The sequence below is a fragment of the Sphaeramia orbicularis genome, chromosome 14, assembly GCF_902148855.1.
Source record: "Sphaeramia orbicularis chromosome 14, fSphaOr1.1, whole genome shotgun sequence".
Classification (NCBI taxonomy): Eukaryota; Metazoa; Chordata; class Actinopteri; order Kurtiformes; family Apogonidae; genus Sphaeramia; species Sphaeramia orbicularis.
Window position 1 is genome coordinate 29,354,608 of NC_043970.1, and position 19,080 is coordinate 29,373,687.

Sequence of the window (19,080 nt, forward strand, 5' to 3'; positions counted from 1 at the left end):
TCAATGGAACAAAGGTCACGTGTTCTGATGAGTCCACACTGACCCTGTTCCAGAGTGACGGGCACATCACGGTGACAAGAGAGGTGGATGAAGTGATTACCCATCATGCCTAGCACCCACAGTAAAAGCTTATGGGGGTAGTGTTATGATCAGGGGTTGATTCAGTTGGTCAGGTCTAGGTTTAGCAACTTTATGTGTCCATAAAAAGAGGTCAGCTGAGCCTGGATATGAGTGCTTCTATCAAACTGGTCCCTAAAAACAGGACATGGGGGCTAAAAATTCAAACAAGATATACAGGGTGGGGAAGCAAAATTCACAATATTTTGAGGCAGGGATTGAAAGACAGTGTAGGACCAATTAGTTTATTGAAAGTCATGAGAATTTATTTGCCACAAGAAAATTTACATAATAGAAAATGTTTTTATTCTATGTGTCCTCCTTCTTTCTCAATAACTGCCTTCACACGCTTCCTGAAACTTGTGCAAGTGTTCCTCAAATATTCGGGTGACAACTTCTCCCATTCTTCTTTAATAGTATCTTCCAGACTTTCTCGTAATAGTTTTGCTCATAGTCATTCTCTTCTTTACATTATAAACAGTCTTTATGGACACTCCAACTATTTTTGAAATCTCCTTTGGTGTGACGAGTGCATTCAGCAAATCACACACTCTTTGACATTTGCTTTCCTGATTACTCATATGGGCAAAAGTTTCTGAAAAGGTATGGATAATAGTGTTAGGTATGATTATGACATCAATATATGTTTGGTTTCAAAACAAACTAAACAAAAAACAACTAAATGTTCATTGTAAATTTTGCTTCCCCACCCTGTAGAGTAATGTTACGAAGCAAGTTTGGAAGGACTTTGGGTCTATTTTAAAAACAAATATTTACTGAGATAAAAGAGTAACTATTTTTCCAGATAAAAAAAAAAAACATTTTTATATTATTTTTACACAAAAATTTGCATGTAACATGGTAAAAAGGACAAACATTATGTGCTACTTTTTTTTTTTTTTTCGGATAGCTTTTTATTCTCTCACAGGTACAGTACATTTTGGGAGTCAAACTAATTATACAAGGCAAAGTGTTTAGCAAAAACGACCGCTGTTGCAAAATCACTGGCAATTTATGTGTGTATAAATGGGCAGGTTCTGCATGTAATGCAAGCGGACGCGATGGGTTACACACGAAACCTTGAATGAGACTGCCGATTCATGAAAAACCTGCATGTCTGGATTAGAAAAACCACTTGGATCATCACATTTAACACAGTGTCTTTATTTATAGTGGTATATAAGACCGTTTCAAGCCATGTTTTCCAGATCAAATGCACTGACACCTAGGTAGCTTTTCATGTCCCAATTTTGGTTCTATTTTCAGCCCCAATTTGTTATCAAAAATTCATTAATTTTGGGATGGCTCAGAGCAAGAGTGTAATCATTTTTTTCGCATTTATCTGAGGTTATCATTAGGTACATCCTGGGGGGAAATATGCCAAAATTTCTCTTTTACTATTGGGTCTAAAAAGCTGGCAAAGTACCAGGTACCAAAATAAATCCAGTTTCATAGGAGCACCCATATACTGAATGTCTGGAGATCAGTGGGTTTTTTCTTTGATGACATATTCCAGAAAGACAAAGTCAGGATTGTAAAAGTCTAACAGCTGAAAGTGGGTGATGTCACTGATGACCCCCTTTAGGAGTTAAGTCCGTCCCATAGACTCCCATTTTAAACCATTAAAAAGTAAAAAACTTAAAGTTGAGCTGAAACACTGGGCAATATTACTGTGGTTTATTTTCTTTGTATCTTAGGTAACATATCGCACAGTAATAAAACTAGTTATTCATTTTGATTTATCAGAAAACTAGATTTACACTATGTCACCAGCAGGGGGCAGCCATCTTGAAACTAGCTAACTGATGACGTCACTCAATGGGTTCATCTCTGCTGTTAGCTTGTTCATCAGTAAAGATGGGAACTTACTAAGATATGAACAATTCATGACAATAAATTCGTTTCCAATTCCAAATAAAGAATACAACTATGTATTCAAAGCAATCCCTAATGGTATTGTCTTACTTATGAAAAATCATCTTAATTATCTAACATCACAGACAAATAAACCTTGTTTATTGATTAATGGCATTAATATTTTTAGTTCAAGCTGTAATAACAGACATATACGCAATGCACTGAATGAAAAGAGGAAAATTTCCCCCAGAGATAAAGCAGTATGGAATTCAACTTTTTCTAAAATTGAGTGGTCAAAAGCATGGACATTACCGTATAAATACTGTATTACAAACAAAATTAGAGTTTTACACCTCAAAATTTTACATAACATATATCCCTCCAACGCTATTTTGTCTCGATTCTATGATGTGGAAGAAATATGTAATTTTTATCAGTCTGAATCTGAAACCACTCTACACTTATTCTTTTTATGTGAACATTCTTCAAATTTCTGGTCCAAAATTGAAAATTATATCATATCTAAAAGTAACAATAAAATAAATATAACATCCCAAAATGTCATTACATATTTTAAACATGATACTAACAACCTAGAATTTATTGTAAATTTGTTCATATTATTTGGAAAATTTCATATACATAAAAACAAATATACTAAAACACATCCAAATTTTAAAATCTTCCTATTAGAATTTGAAAATTATATTAAATCTTTAGAATTTATTTATAATAAAAAAAGCTTTAACACCTTGGCTATTTATAAACAATTCTTTAATAATGACTGAACTCTCTGTTGCATTTATTTATTATATTTGTCAGATTTGTTATTTTTATTTATTTATTTATTTACTTTTTTATACTATTATTTGTATATTATGCTTTGTATCTATAAATCTATGCATTATTTTCTTAAACTTAGATGTTCAAATGCTTTTTCCCTTTTGACATCTTGTTGTTTGTTTAAATTTTTTATTGTACATTCAAATGTTGTTAATAAAGTTATAAAAAAAAAAAATAGCTTGTTCATCAGTTGAACTCTCTGTTGTATTTATTTATTTACATTTGTTAGATCTGTTATTTTTATTTATTTATTTGCTTTTTTATACTATTATTTGTATATTGTTTTTTTTTTGTTTTTTTTTAAATCTTTCATTATTTTCTTAAACTTATATGTCCAAATGCTTTTTCCCTTTTGACATCTTGTAGTTTGTTCAAATTTTTGTACTGTATACTTAAATGTTTTCAATAAAGTTGGAAAAAAAAATAGCTTGTTCATCAGTAGGAGTTACTGAAGTAAACACATAATTATAGAGATAACTGTAAGACATAAGTTACATTAAATGTTTTCAGTTCAAATGGTGTTAATTCCTAACCAGTTAATACAGTTCCTCTTAAAACCTCTTGAGTTAAAGCTGAAAGTCCACAGTTCAGTCACATCTTGATTGTTTCATTTCACATCCACTGTGGTGGGGAACAGAGACTAAACTGTGATAAAAATTGCATTGCTGTCCAAATACATCTGGATCTGACTGTATGTTTGGAAAAGACTATTTGCCCTCTGCAGAATGAACCCTTCCCAGTCATGTACATCAGCACTAAAAATATGAATTCAGTGTGTTCTTCACCTTCAGTCATCCGTCTGCCTCATCACAGAGCCGCCCAGCTGCCACGACAACATCAAGCAGCTGTGAGTCACCGGACCCACTGATTCATGGCAGTCAGAGATCCAGGGCTGTCATTGTTCATGACCTGCGAGGAATAATTTCAAAGATCTATTTTTGACACTTGCAGAGAGTCATCTGGTGATAAGGGCACTATCCATTTACGACCTGCGGGCTAAACAAAATGCTGCCATCACGCTTTTTGAGGGATTTGCATAAAATATATTTACCATTCATGTCTCAGATATTGGTCTGCCTGCCAAGTTTAGGCTGAGAGCGGCTGTCTTCACTGGAGGACCAAAAACATCAAATACATGGCAAAGTCAAGCATCCATACTCAGCCAGGGCACATGTACTGAGATGCACCTCACAGGGGATTTAATTACCCCGCTCCCCAAAGGAGAGGCAAGGGGTATTGTTTTTGTTTGTTTGTTTATTTGTTAACACTCTAGCAGTAAAACTATTGATTGAATTCATGCCAAATTGGGTTTATAGATTGCTAGTGACCCGGAATACATCTGATTACATTTTGGGAACAGCAGGTCAAAGTAAAAATTTTTATGAATTTTTAAAATCTTTTTTCTCCCCCATTCACTTATAATGGCTGAAATTTTAAATATTGTTAGCAGCAAAACTCTTTGTTGAATTCATACCAAATTGGGTTTATAGATTGCCAGTGACCCGGAGTACATCTGATTACATTTTAGGAAAATTTTTATGAATTAAAAAAAAAAAAAAAAATTCCCCCATTCACTTATAATGGCTGAAATTTTAAATATCTATAGCAGCAAAACTACTGGTTGAATTCACACCAGACTGGGTTTATAGATTGTCAGTGACCCAGAAGACATGTCATTACATTTTGGGAAAAGTAGGTCAAAAATAAATTTTTTTTATGAATTTCTTAAATCTTTTTTTTCCCCATTTACTTATAATGGGCAAAATTTCACATGACTGTAGCAGCAAAACTATTGGTTGAATTCCTACCAAATTGGGTTTATAGATTGCCAGTGATCCAGAATACATCTGATTACATTTTGGGAACAGTAGGTCAACGTTAAAATTTTTAATGAATTTTTAAAATCTTTTTTCTTCTCTCATTTACTTACAATGGGCGAAATTTCACATCTACAAAAACATAAATTTTGGTTCAATTTACTTCAAACTCGGCACATATATAGAGCATTGATATGCTGACATCAGCTGGATCGATGCCAAAATAAACCACACTATGTGCAAGGGGCGGGGTTTGTTGTGCCTGGCATCACTTGTTATGGATTAAATTGATTTCTTGCTGAATTTGTTGCTTTTTGCTCCAAATCTAAACATTTAGATTACACAGTTATGCTGCAAATCCTGACCTTTGAAATCTCAAAGACACACAAGCTTAACTATAAAGACCCAAACAGCTACCGGCAACCAAAAGCATCTACTGATCTAAACTGTTTAATACCTGTTGATCCACTAATCCTATCAATACATGGAAATAATTAGTGTAAAATACAGTTTGTCAAATTTTCTTGGTCATCAGATATGACCCATTTGGACGTTCTTCTACGAGATTTATTCACCAGTAAAACCCACTGAGGTTGAATCAATGACAGTGGTTGTAGGCACTTTTTTATGGTCAAATATTGATATCTTCACTGAAAAAGACCCTTTCTCTTCAGTTTTCTCTGTTTGTGATATAATAACCCTCAACTTTAATCTGAGCTGTTATGAACATCTACATAATCAGTGAATTAAACATAGGAAAATACCTGATTTTCATAAAAAAAAAAAAAAAAAAACGCAAAATGCAGAGGATATTACAAGAAATGGTGATAAATCACTTAAGAAAAGTTAAATATAGAGAAAAAATATATACTGTAGAACTGCCACAAAAGTAGCACTAGGTCTTTATGGGTTAATCTTGTACTACAAATAAGTGCGAGCTTGTTTGGATGAACTGTATTTCTGCTGTTGAAACCTGATTAATTTCACATATAGTGAAGAATTGGAGCAGAAAAAATGTTAATTAGAATTAACTCATTTTAAGAGTGAAGAATACCTGCAATTTATGCCCAGCTGGACCAAAGCAGGTTTGGGTAGAACAGGGAGAAGTGTAACCTTTTCATCTTTTCAGAGCTGACCTTTTATTATGTCAGCTCTGAGGTCAGAGGCTTCATGTTCGCTGCTCCGATTCTCCTCCTGCAGTTTGTTTGGACTCCAACAACTCAACAACTGTCATTTTCCAGTTTTTCCAATTTACATAATGTTACTTAAAAAGACTGATATTAAATAAAACCCGTATATGTGACATTTTTAAAGGTAGAACACTGCAGAATAAACTCCATGGTAATAAATACAATATATAATAATAACAAAAAAAAAAAAAAGTATTGGAAATCCTGATTTTATGTGATGTTTTATAATGTGTGCAATATGTCTTTTAAAAGTGACAGATGAGTAAGATTTAGGAAAAGGAGGTACTTTCATAACAACTGGACTCCAGGTTCACATCTTTAATTCCTCTGCAAAGAATCAATACAACACAGAATCAGTACTTTTATCATTCTGAAGTTCTTTTTTCACTCACCTACTCTTTAGCTTCCATTTATTTGTCTTTAAGTTGTATTTGCATCTGTCATGGCTTTGTTTCAATGGACCCGTTGCTTTTGTCAGTTTCCTTTTGTTTATATACTGCATTATTATTCCAATACTGTTTGTTTGAACATAACTCCACTTCATTTTGATCCATTTGTTGTAAAGCTCTTCTGTTTCGGTAACATTTATTATCAGTTGAATACTGTTGACTTTCTGTTTCAAGCTAAATATTTATGCACAATTTTAACACTATTAAACATACTTGGTGTCATGTTTTTCATTCATTTTGGGCTTTTAGTGTAAGTTTTGTGACAAAAACCCAAACATTAGAGCCTTTGGCACTGAGTTAACTTCTCCCAATTTATTCAAATAACAAATAACATCCAGCACCAGCTTTGTGCGTTTCAGCTGCAAAGTACAGAGTATTTTAAAAGGACTTTAAAGTAGGAGACTAGAAAATAAATATCTCCACTGAAGAGAGAGAATTGGCAGAACTGTTGGGTTATTCTTTTAGAGCTTTCTTCCTTTTCAGACTGTACAGGTGTTACATCATACGTGGTGAGGCGGCAGCAGAACCGTTATTTCAGCACAGAGCTACAGCTGCCATATTTACAGCACTGCCTCTGGAATTTACATGCTGCGGCAACAACCCGCTGAAAACACACCATATTCATGTCTGCCAGTTGTGAATGTATGTGTGTGAGATGGATCAGGGACAGCTTTATGTGCCTGTGTAACATAGTAAAGGCGAACATACATTTAATCCATCAGACAAAAGTCACAATCTTTTGTTGAAATGACTGACACCCACAGGGCTGCACTTCCTGCCTTTATCACATTCACACATAATCAGATAAAGTGTATACGAGCTCTCACACACACATACACACAGAGGATTAATACGCTCACTGGTTGGACATGTAACTCTTCCCTTTGCAAAAACATGTTTTAGTGACTTATGGTCAGTCTCTACTCTAGATAAATTAGACCTAACTCTGGTCTCTCATGAGAGGGGGGCCTCAATAAATAGAATGAGTGAGAGAGGACAGAAAGACAGACAGAGACAGTGAAACAGTCAGGTAAGTGGAGTGACGTCTGCCTCTTCCCCTTCAGGGTAACTGGGAGTGACCTGGTGGTGGGCCGGCCAATCACAGGAGGAATAGGACTGATGTGGACCACCAATCAGATCTCTTCAGTGAGAGGACAGGCCTTCTTCTGCAGTTTTGATGGCAGTATAGTCCGATCACAACAGCATAGTGACGGGTTTCTCCAAGAATTTACGGAACTCTGCAAGCCACTGTGCGCCGACCGCGCCGTCCACAACACGGTGATCACAGCTCAGTGTCACCGACATTATATTCACTACATCAAACCTGAAACACAGAAGCAGTTAACAAAAATTAAGACAAAAACTAGCAGTTAAAAATGATTTCTCTAATTACTAAGGGTGTATAGCAACACTGAGAAATCCTACAGGAGTAAAGATTGTAATAGGAATTGGTGAATTACCCCGCGCCCCAAAGGGGAGGCAAGGGGTTTTGTTTTTGGTTTGGGTTGTTTGTTTCTTTGTTTGTTAACACTCTAGCAGCAAAACTGTTGGTTGAATTCATACCAAAGTTGGTTTATAGATTGCCAGTGACCCAGAATAGATGTCATTACATTTTGGGAAAGGTAAGTCAAAGTTACAATTTTTTATGAATTTTCAAAATCTTTTTTTTTTTCCTATTTACTTATAACGGGTGAAATTTCAAATGTTTGTAGCAGCAAAACTATTGATTGAATTTATACCACATTCACTTTATAGATTACCAGTGACCCAGAACAGATGTCATTTAAGTTTGGGAAAAGTAGGTCAAAGTTTACATTTTTTAGGAATTTTTAAAATCTTCCCATTTACTTATAATGGGCGAAATATGTGCGAGGTTTGTTGTGCCTGGCACCACTTGTTTAGAGTTGTGTTAAAGTCTGACTGCATGGCAGAACAACAAAGAAAATACCTTATTCAGATTTTATACATGTTGCTGTTCTTTGTTCTACGAAAGTTTCCCTAAAGTTAAAAAAAAATCCAACATAAAAAAACCCAAACCATATTGCTTCATGATGCGTATCATATCAACAGATTCTTGACGACATACAGATGTATTAACTAGATAAAAAAATAAACTAGATCAATTCTTTGTTTCATTTGTGTTGCTTCATTCACTGAATTGCAGGTAAGTCAGTTGAATTCAGTTTCAATGTTAATAATTTATGGTGAATGAATATAATATCACACATTATTTGATCCCATGTTTTTTACCTGCAATAATTTAAATCTTTATTCTTGAAAAAGTAATGACAAAATAAACAGAAAATCCATCTGTGGGTCATAAGCTGAAGATCTGAGTGGTGGTGGTGGGGTTACTCGTTATTGTACCTCGGATCAGACACTTACCCTTTTTCATTATCAGCAGGAATCAGCCGCTTCTCTGAGCCTCCGACAGCGAGGATACAGGCCTGAGGAGGGTTGATTATCGCTGAGAAGTTCTTGATACCAAACATTCCCAAATTAGAGATAGTGAACGTTCCTCCCTGATGAAAAAAAAAAGAAATACAATAAATGTATGATGTTTGCAGGTTCACTACTGTTAGGTGAAATCAACATCATGCCCACAGACTCCGATGTCATGTGTTCTACCTGGAATTCATGCGGCTGCAGTTTGTTTTCCCTTGCTTTGGCAGCCAGAGCCGACACATCAGAGCTGATGGAGGCCAGTCCTTTGGTGTGAGCGTTGAACACGATGGGTGTGATGAGACCGCTGGCTGTGCTCACTGCCACACTGACGTCTACCACATGATTCCTGGAAATAGTCGTCAATACAGATGTGAGCACAAATCTGAGTTTCACAGCAGAGGAATTATCATGTCTGTGCTTTGACTTCCCCCTGTTGGCTTTAAAGTGTAACTACACTATAAAAGTCTGTAATTTACTGCACCAGTAACCAGACCCATCTGTACCAAACACTAACCCTCTGCCAGAGACATGTCCACTATCATTAGAGAATAGGATGAAACTCTGGATTGTTGAGCTAATTTGTCTGTCTTTAAGTAAATCTAACTTGTTTTGGATGGTGCCAAGAACAGGATGCAGCGACAGGGCCTTTACACAATAGTTTCAAGAGGAGAATTTGTTTTGGTCGAACATTTACACAAGAGGAAGCCTCCTCTGATAAAATCCCTATAAAAGAAACCACCACATAAATATGGTTTTTCCTCAAATCTACTCCCATTTGCAGCTGCAGCTCAGATGTTGCTACTGTTCATGTAGTGAGGGCGACTTTTAAACAGGAACACACAGGTAGCAGAACAAAACAGAATACAGAATGACAAAGTTGCCCAAGAGCAGGATTAGGCATGGTAGAATACACCTGCATACCCAAAATAGAAATATTTATCCCTTTATTTTCTGGTGTTTTATTTTATTTCTTAAGGCTACATCCATAGCAATATGGATTTGTTTCACAACACATAACCTTTGTTTTTTTTTTTTTTTTTTTTTTTTTTTACATTTTTTGTTTAGACCTCACATCCACGCTGTTCTGTTTTATTTAGGATTCCTAAAATACAAACCTTAAAAGCTGCTGTTTTAGTTTCTTTCCAGTATGACTGTTTTATAGTCAGAACAGGCAAACATGGTGACTGTAAACAATGACGCACACACACATTTGCTCTCCAATATGATCTTGCCACTCATCCCTTATACTTCAGTGTTACATCAATTATTGGATGTATGCATGTACTTTTTGCCGGTAGACTCAAACTTCCTATTATTGTCTTCCACTCATGTTTGACTATGTCACATCTGTTTTCCATGATTTCTTTTTACATGGGTGCAGATGTAAAAGATTGAAATAAATCAGACTAACGGGTATACATGCATGAGGACATCTGAGTATTGAGGAGAAATACAAGGCTGTTATTCTGATTTCTAAAAAAACAGATAACCCTTCTTTCTTTGTTTTTCCTTTCTTTCATTGATTAAACCATGCAATAATTTTACACTTGTGCTCATGTACTTGTAAAACCTGCAAATACAGTCATGCGATCATTCGTTTGGAAGTTACTACAGACATTAGATATTAGTTTTATATCAAAGAGGTTTTACATCATAAAAAATGCAGAAAAGCACTAGTGAAGATAAGCTCCTGACATTAACCTGTCAAAGCTTGTACCGTTTCCTTTACTAGATTAGAAGGTTAGTTTGGTGATGACAGACAGCTGCTAAGTAAGAGTTTCTTTATGAATCATCATACCTGTAAGATGAGTTATTAAAGGAACAGCATTGATTGGCGTGTCTGTGTTTACTCACTGGCGAATTACTGTTTCCATCCAGGAGGAATTACACTCAGGAATCTTGAGGCAGGCCAGAGCGCTGGCTTTGATGATGAAGTCGTTCACGCTAAGTTTGATATTCTGAGCTTTCACCTCCTGCAGAGTGGAGCGTTTAAGAGATACAGCACATAAATAACTTTAACTTATCTTAGCCGTGCTATGACACCAGAGGAAAATGAATGTTTCCTGTCTGTGATGCTGCTACATGCAGAGATCCAAGAGAAAACTCACAGCATTGAGTTCTTTCCGAAGCTCCAACACTTGGTCCATGTTGACATCTACAGACAGATAATAGTGCGGGATGGTTTGCTTGGACTGCATCAACCTCTGAGCAATGACCTGCAGGGGGGATTCATTTATTCTGTTCAGCTTTGATCCATAATTTATCACAGAGAGGAATGAGGTGTTAGTCAGGCCTTTTGATAAATGATACGTCTGTATGAAGGGTAGAATGTGGAGGCACAGGTCAAAGATAACAGAGCTACACTTCTAAAAAATCCCTTCAGAAAGTTTGCCTCCCAGCAGTCGGTGCAACGACACTGAACTCTGTACAGAGAAAGCATGTAGCAAATTCAGCCCGACTGTTGTCAAAAGAGCACAACAGAGCACAACAGAGCATCAGATGTCAGGTGTGTGTGTTTGCTCTTACTTTGCGGATGTTGCTGATGGGGATGTCTGTGTAGGTCCCAGCAGGTGCAGCCGCTGCAGGTGCAGGAGCAGCTGGAGCAGCAGCTGGAGCAGGAGCAGCAGCCACAGCCTGACAAAAAATATTACTTTTTACATTGACATCCAAGATAATTACCCCAAATTGTTGTATGGAGTTACAGTAAAATAACAAAAACAGCCACTACCTTATTCTAAATACTTAATATTTCAGCAGACAGGTTTTTAGTCGAATTAGAAAAGAGCTTTAGCTTGCTTGCAGTAGTTTCTGCCTTTTTTCTTAAACATTTAGCATAACTGAAGATGGAAACACTTTTTCTGACTCACTTCTGACGTACTTAACTTAATTCACATGATGCTTCTATACTGCGAAACTGAAGAAGCACCTACTTCTGAAAACATGGCTGGTAGTTACAACAAAGGAGTCATTTTTTGGCAGCTGACAAACATCTAGTTGTATCTGAATCATGGCCTCAGTTGTTTAGGGTCACTAATATCTAGCCTACACATATATAGTGTATTTATTCCAATTAATTTAGCTTTTGCAACATTAAATTGCGTCAACTTTTCTTGACAGTTATATGGAAATACAACTACTACAACTTATTTTGATGATAAAATTTGCTGTAAACCTCACATAAAATATGTACAAAACAAACTATCCAGAAGCATCTCAGTCCTGGCCAGAGCAAAGGGGATATTAGCTCAGAAATCACTTCAGATTCTTTATAATTCATTGATCTTACCTTATTTAAGTTACTGTTTGGAGGTAAGGGGAAATACGTATACAAGTTCATAACAAAGACTTTTTATATTGCAAAAAAGAGCAGTAAGAATTGTTCACAATGTCGGTTTTCAGGAACACACAAATCCACTATTTCTACAATCCAAAACTTTAAAACTCATTGACCTTGTGGAGTTCAAAACTATTCAAATAATGTCTAATGCAAAGAATAACTTACTGCTGGGCAATATTCAAGAAATGTTTTGTGAAAGAGAGGGAGTCTATGATTTATGGGGAAAATGTAATTTAAAGATTCATAAAGTTTGCACTACGTTAAAAAAGTTTCTGTATCACCATCTGTGGGGTAAAATTATGGAACAAATGCAATATTCAGACTTGTATGTGCTTGAAGATAGATTCTGTCCATTTAAATGTTATTTTGTTTTTGTCTTAATTTGCTTTGTTTTGTTTTATTTTGTTTCTTTGCATGTTTGGAATAAATAAATGATAAAAATAAAATAAAAAAAATATTTTCTCATTAAGTTGTTCATGACTAAAACAAAATTCACTTACAGGAGCAGCTTTTGGTGGAACAAAGGTGTCGATATCTTTCCTGGTGATGCGTCCATCAGGACCAGAACCTAAAGCACAAACAGATCGACATAGAAAATATTTGATAGTTACTTTCTCCATTGTACATTTCCATCTTCAATAGTGTTTTTCACCCTCGTTAGGCCTCCGTGTTGAACCTACATCTGGGTTACTTACCGCTGACCTGCGCCAGGTCAATTCCTTTCTCAGCAGCAAGTTTCTTGGCGAGTGGGCTGGCAAACACGCGGCCTTTCCTGGGTCCTGCAGGTACAGCAGCTGCAGGGGCAGGAGTGGGAGTGGAAGCTGCTGCAGGAGTTGGCACTGCAGCCTACAACATAAAAACAAATATTTGTGAAAAACGTATGTGGTTGTAAAAGCAGCAACTGCACCAAATTAAAATAGAAATTCAGTAGCTAAGAGAAGACAATCGATGTCTCTGTCTTGGGTTTGGTCAAATCTTTGCGAGTGACTCACTGGTGCTGGAGCTGGGGGTGGTGTGGAAACCTCTGCCACTCCAGTCTCAACGTAATCCTTGAAGGCAGCGATGTCACTTTCTTTTTCTACGATGATGCAGAGTGGTGTCCCCAGGGGAACATCCCGAGTTCCTTCTGGAACCATAATTTTGGCCAAATAGCCCTCCTCCTGCACCTCAAAGCCTAAAACAAGTGAAATAATCACAAAAGGTTAGGATTCAAAATATCTACTGTGTCTTATAAAGCTATGTTATTTTAATTTATTTCACTTTATTCAGCAATACTTTTCTTCTTTTCGATAAAACCTTGCATTGTTGAGCACAACACAGATATGAAGGCAATACACACAAGCAAATGTGACAATCAGTAAAACAAAATAAGGAGCTTGCATCCAAACTAAGAGTTTCTTCTGTTACAAGGACATGATTTGGATAAAATAAAAAATCTGACACGTGCGAGTAAACTGTATTTAAATCACCACTACACTCTTTTACCATCTACATAATCTGTATTCATGTCTATTTACTGCTACAGTTCAAACATATTCACATTTTGGCCTTTATTTACATTTATTTCCAAATTGAAACTGAAAATGTTTGCTTTACTTTGCGTATTTTTTATTTGGAAAGTATATAATTGAAAATTTTACATGACCATTGTATAAAACCAATTCATTAATCCTTGAATTATGACAAAGTGTACCATAGTGTGACATGCATCATTATCTGGATATAAAAGGACCAATATCTAGATATAAGATTTTGGTCCTATCACACAGCTCTAACATACATGTAATTCAGGACAAGAGCCCATTGTATCTGTGCATATATGAGATGGTGAATGTTCATCATATACCAAATGAAATCTGTTGTTTATTGTTTTGTAGGCATGTGCACTAACTAAATGGACGACTGAGGCATTTGTGTGTTTTTCTTTTTTTTTTTTTACCAATGGTTGCTTTATCCGTCTCAATCTCAGCCAGCAGATCTCCCTCACTCAGCTTCTCCCCGACCTTCTTCTCCCAGCGCTGCACGGTGCCCATCGTCATTGTGGGTGAGAGGGCAGGAAGTGCGATCTGCGACACACAGGATTCACGCACACGTCACTGCAGTTTTTTTTTTTGCCAATAAAACATGTGACAGGTACTGTGACAGTTTTAATGAGCAAAATATCATTCAATCCTATAAAGCACACTGAAAGGTCTTTGTTGATATCATTTATCAGCCCAATTATCTCATGGCCCCATTTATTGGTCACTGGTCAACGCATTCAAGGAAAAACCAGCAGAGACTTAAGTGCACATCACAAAATGGTAAATTCACCTTATAGTGATCTATTGGAATGCAGAGGGTGGTTTGCAGTTTCTGTCACTATGGGTCTATCAGTCTAATCAATAAAACTAAATGTACATAGCAGTTATGTTCATAGTAGTTTCCAATGAAAATTTGACATGACTCAAGCAGAAAATCATTTTTAGACATTATGTTTAGTGACATATGGTGAGCTTAAGTCATTTCATTCTAATGAAAATAAGACAAGTAATGTTAAATGAAATATTAACAATGAGGATACAATACCATTAAAAACCAAACAAATGAAATAGACCATTACATTGAAACAAAGCTTTCTCTGAATTTTGTGCATCAATGGAAAATTTCATAAAATGCAAGCACACAAGTCATAGTATAAAACATTGGGCATCATGAAATGTTAGAGCTTTGAACAGTAGCTACAGGACAGTGCGACTGTAAACACAGTCTGCATTACTCTACTCTCTAACACACTTCCAGTGTACTTTGTTTTCATGAGGGCACAGCTACCTTCAAGTGTGTTGGATACGAGCTGCCTGGGGCTGCAGGAGGAGCTGCAGCAGCAGGTGGAGGAGGAGGAGGAGGAGCAGAGGCAGCGGCAGAAGGAGCTGCACCAGCTGCATTAATGGAGTCCAAAGTTACGTCCTTAAAGGCTGGGATGAGGTCGGGGCTGTGAAGGAAAGCAAACATTTCCAACATTTACTCAATCCACCACCATAAACAGAATATAGCCAGGCATTGTATGGTTATAAGGGTTTCTGTACAGTCCTTGTTCTGGATAGTTTTTCCATCATCATAAAAATACAGCTACGACAAAAAAGGACAGTCCAACTGTCTATAATGTAGAGGAGGGGAAGCTCATTGTGGATTTGAACCTTTATAAGAACAGGGAGATGATTTACTTGTCAACTGTGATGCAGATCACTGATCCAACACTGACGTCTCTCGTTCCTTCAGGTACAAGGATCTTGGCCAGATAACACTCCTCCAGCATCTCAAAGCCAACAGTGGCCTTGTCAGTCTCCACCTACAGGGAGAAACAGTTTACTTTAAAAAAGTATACATATTTATTTTTGCAGTCACATGAAAACATGATGCTTCTTACCTCAGCTATGAGGTCACCCTCTCCAATTTTCTCACCCTCCTTCTTCTCCCAGCGAGCGATTGTTCCTGTCTGCATAGTGGGTGACAAAGCAGGAAGCTCCACCTGTTGAACAGAGGAGGAGGTCAAGGTTTGACAAGTTAAAGAACTGAACCCTAATGCCAACCATAACCCTGAGCTGAAAACATTCTTGTCTTGCATTCACACAGAAAATGCCCTGATTAGTTTTGCACTTTTCCCCACATTAAACTTCTAAAACAATGGGGCATTTTTGCAGACCCTTTCTCTATAAATAAAGAGAGAAAAACTTAAAACAAACTGCTGCTGCTCCATAATCATCACCTCAACAATACATGGCCCACATTCAGCTCCATTTCACCCATCGCATCAAGTTTTACTGCAACGAACAAGGTCATACCACATCTGAGGGCAGTTATTCATAAGTGAGGTGAATATCTGGGTAAGGTTCCCAAAAAAAGTCTACATCAAACCATTTATACTCTGTTTGGGTTGATATGGTATAATTTCTCTATAATTTCTCTCCAGAGGAGTCTCTGCAGCATTCTTCAAGTCCTTCCAAATACATTTATCTGATAATTTAACAATATTTTTTCATAATTTGGAATGTGTTTTATGTGCTTTGATGCTGGACAGATTCAGGCAGGACACATGAGGGCAAACATGGAGGGTAAACATGACACTCCCATTCCTAAAACAAGTTCTACTTCTGTCACTTGATGTGGTTTGAGCATGAACAGCCTGAAAGTGTAATTAATGTGTTGCAAATTATGATGCAGATCAGTTCCTACAACAGACTCAAACAGTACAAAAAAGAATACATTAAAAATATAAATGTTATCCATTATTATCTCATATTTTAAGACTTGAAAATATGCAAATTTTCTAAACAGAGACAAATATTCAGTTTCAAGTGTCTGTGAATCAGAATCATCTTAATTCACAAAGTACATAAACACATCCAAGGAATTTTTTGCTGGTAGCCTAGTTGCTAACTCTAAATTATAAATACAAGATATATTAAAAGAAGGAACATAAAATAAGAAAAAAGAGAATATGTTTCTTTATCTTTTTAAATTTAGTTTTCTTGTTCTGGTTTTAATGTTATTGTTAAAATAAACAAATAAACAAATTATATAGACATGAAGACACTATCAATTTATACACAGTACAACTCAAATGTAGATAAGAACTAATCTTAACCATGTGGCCCCTTGGATAAAATATTGTGTTGAATGAGTTGATGATAGTGTGTAATAAACTACACAAACAAGAGTCAAAGCAAGACTGATGAAAGGGAATGTAATAATGGAAATACTCAATGGAAGTAGCTGTTAAAAGTTTGTTAAAATCCCTCATGAATGGGGCCAAACTTTTATGGGTGTTTCCGGATGACAACTACAGAAAGGTTTTGATTTTCTAACTTCCACAGGAGAGACTGGTTGTTTGTAGCTGTAGGTGAGCTTTGACAGCTTACACATGACGGGACATCATGCTACTACTTGATGCTAACTCGGGAGGTCATGCTAACTGCCCATGAGAGGGGTCGCTGCTATGGAAACCTAACGGACAGGAGCCGTTACCTTCTGGTGCGGTGGCAGACTGTAGAACCGTACGCCCTGACAGCGGCCCGTTTGTGGGGGACACCGCCACACGGCCGCTCTGTGGCTGAAGCCGGAACCCGCACTCACGGCCCGGGACGCTGCTCCACAGTGAAGCCGCCTCAGACAGCCGGTTCCGTGCGCGGAGCGAGAGCCGAGAGAAGCAGCAGGCCCGGCCGGGAGGGCACGGGGACAGGGGAGCCCGGCGGACGGCCTGAGCCGCAGGATGAGACGGAGCATTTCGCAGCGTTTAAACACTACACAGAGCTGACGAATAATAGATGAGACTCAAACCGGCATCGGAGATAACGACGGCACCGAGGGACTCTGCGCCCGTGGAACCAGCCTGGACTTACTGCTCACTTTCTAATGACCTCCTCCAGTCCAAAACACAACGATTTACGGCACTCTCCCTTGTCCTGCCGTCTCTCGTCAACAAGTGTCGTAAACTGCGAGCATTTCAAATAACTGTGTCTGTCTTAGATAAACACTTTGAAATAATTGCAAATGTAATCATTAAGAAAACAAAACTAATGACGGCTGTTTAACCCTTTCATGCATAGTGGTCACTCCAGTGGACAGTTCTTCTCCAGCTGTTCTCTTGTATATTCATGGGTTTTGTTGTTTTAGTTCCATGTCAGCCAACACAGTGACACTTATGCACCATCCCATAATAATACACTGACATTCAGACCATTACTGTAATTTTGCTGTTCTAGATAAACTTGATCTGCACTAACACGTTTGAGTGTAAATCAGTTGCTAATTGTTATTAGACTGTAATTAACTTTTTTTTTTGTGCATATTATCTGAGTGAGTAATAACTAGTATTATAGACTGTTAAAATGTGAGAAAACATCAGATTAGCAGCATTAAAAAGGTTTTTATTTCATAGTTTACACACAGTATATCACTTTCTTATGATGAGTTTTAAATACACGTTTCTTTGCTTCAAAAATAAACTCATGGTGTCCAGCTGAGTGGACATTTTTGGAACTTCATGAAAAATAGGTTCATAAAATTTCAATCACATAGTTTTTTTTTTTTTTTTTTTTTCATGCGTAAAGAGGAATAAAACACATAGGAAAAAAGCCTTAATTAAGGTTCTCATAATTCATGCATAAAAGGGTTAATCATTTAGCAATACTTTTGAAGAGGTAACTAAAAGTGACAAGGATATATTAAAGATGTGATTATACCATCAACCACAAGATGGCAACAAAACACCAGGCACAGGTGTAGCTGTAAGCAGTTTAGACTGAGGAGTGCACCACACCTGATTAAATGAATGAAACAGATCTATATAGACTAAATCTGACAGATCTGTTAAAACAGTCATCAATCATTGAAATTGTTAGGTGGGAAATAGGTTTTTAGAAACTTGAACTGGACAACTACTTTAATTTGACACAAACTATTTGTACTATATGTGCACAACTATTGTGTAAATAATGAGAAATTACTGGTTTTACAGCTCTGTCTTCCAAAAAGTGTTGTCAGAGCGATCAGTTTCCTCCTGTGCCTTGACAAATGCCATATGATGATGTTGCAGTTTAACTTCCAGAGACAGATTCAAAGATCCTCATAAACACAGTATTGGTCGGGTAGTGAATGACCTTCACATAGTATGAATATGATGATGATGAATATGTGGAAGAGCAGATTTGCACTGTATCCAAAGAGTCCTCAGATGTGACAGCCTTACTGGGGGATGATGTTAGAGAATCTGGCGTAGAGTGTTGAACCCAGTATTAGCTGTCAGCAGTATCCATACACACAATGACTACACACGTGAATGACAATAAGCCACACAGATGGTGAAATGAGCTGGTCAGACTGAAAGTACCATCATCTTCAGTTGGCATTTGCCTGATGTTATCTCCTGCAGGGGTCAGGTGTCTGTTAAAGCTCCAGACACTTCCTCACAGTACTCATCTTACAGCTCCTGTTTTAATCACATTAAGACCTGCTGCATCCTCCACTATTACGTAACAAGCTTGTCC

At 37.0% G+C, this 19,080-nt stretch overlaps 1 protein-coding gene across 1 annotated transcript; it reads right to left on the bottom strand.

Annotated features, from left to right (window-relative positions):
* Positions 1-6,127: 6,127 nt before the first annotated feature.
* dlat (dihydrolipoamide S-acetyltransferase (E2 component of pyruvate dehydrogenase complex)) lies at positions 6,128-17,317 on the bottom strand. Its single transcript, XM_030154306.1, has 14 exons — positions 17,060-17,317; positions 15,462-15,563; positions 15,259-15,383; positions 14,867-15,026; positions 13,995-14,121; positions 13,048-13,229; positions 12,751-12,901; positions 12,556-12,623; positions 11,245-11,352; positions 10,827-10,934; positions 10,573-10,691; positions 8,902-9,064; positions 8,659-8,795; positions 6,128-7,597 (listed from the first exon to the last, which is right to left on the bottom strand). The coding sequence occupies exons 1-14, from the start codon at positions 17,315-17,317 to the stop codon at positions 7,468-7,470; spliced, it is 1,938 nt and encodes a 645-aa protein (XP_030010166.1). The 3' UTR covers positions 6,128-7,467.
* Positions 17,318-19,080: the final 1,763 nt, after the last annotated feature.

Excerpts from the sequence above, each read along its gene's own strand:
- dlat (XM_030154306.1), bottom strand. The coding sequence starts at position 17,317 with ATGCTCCGTCTCATCCTGCGGCTCAGGCCGTCCGCCGGGCTCCCCTGT. Across the intron at positions 14,122-14,866 it reads CGTATCCAACACACTTGAAG|ATCGCACTTCCTGCCCTCTC; the intron begins GTAGCTGTGCCC and ends TGTGTGTCGCAG. Across the intron at positions 12,902-13,047 it reads CACCCCCAGCTCCAGCACCA|GCTGCAGTGCCAACTCCTGC; the intron begins GTGAGTCACTCG and ends TTTATGTTGTAG.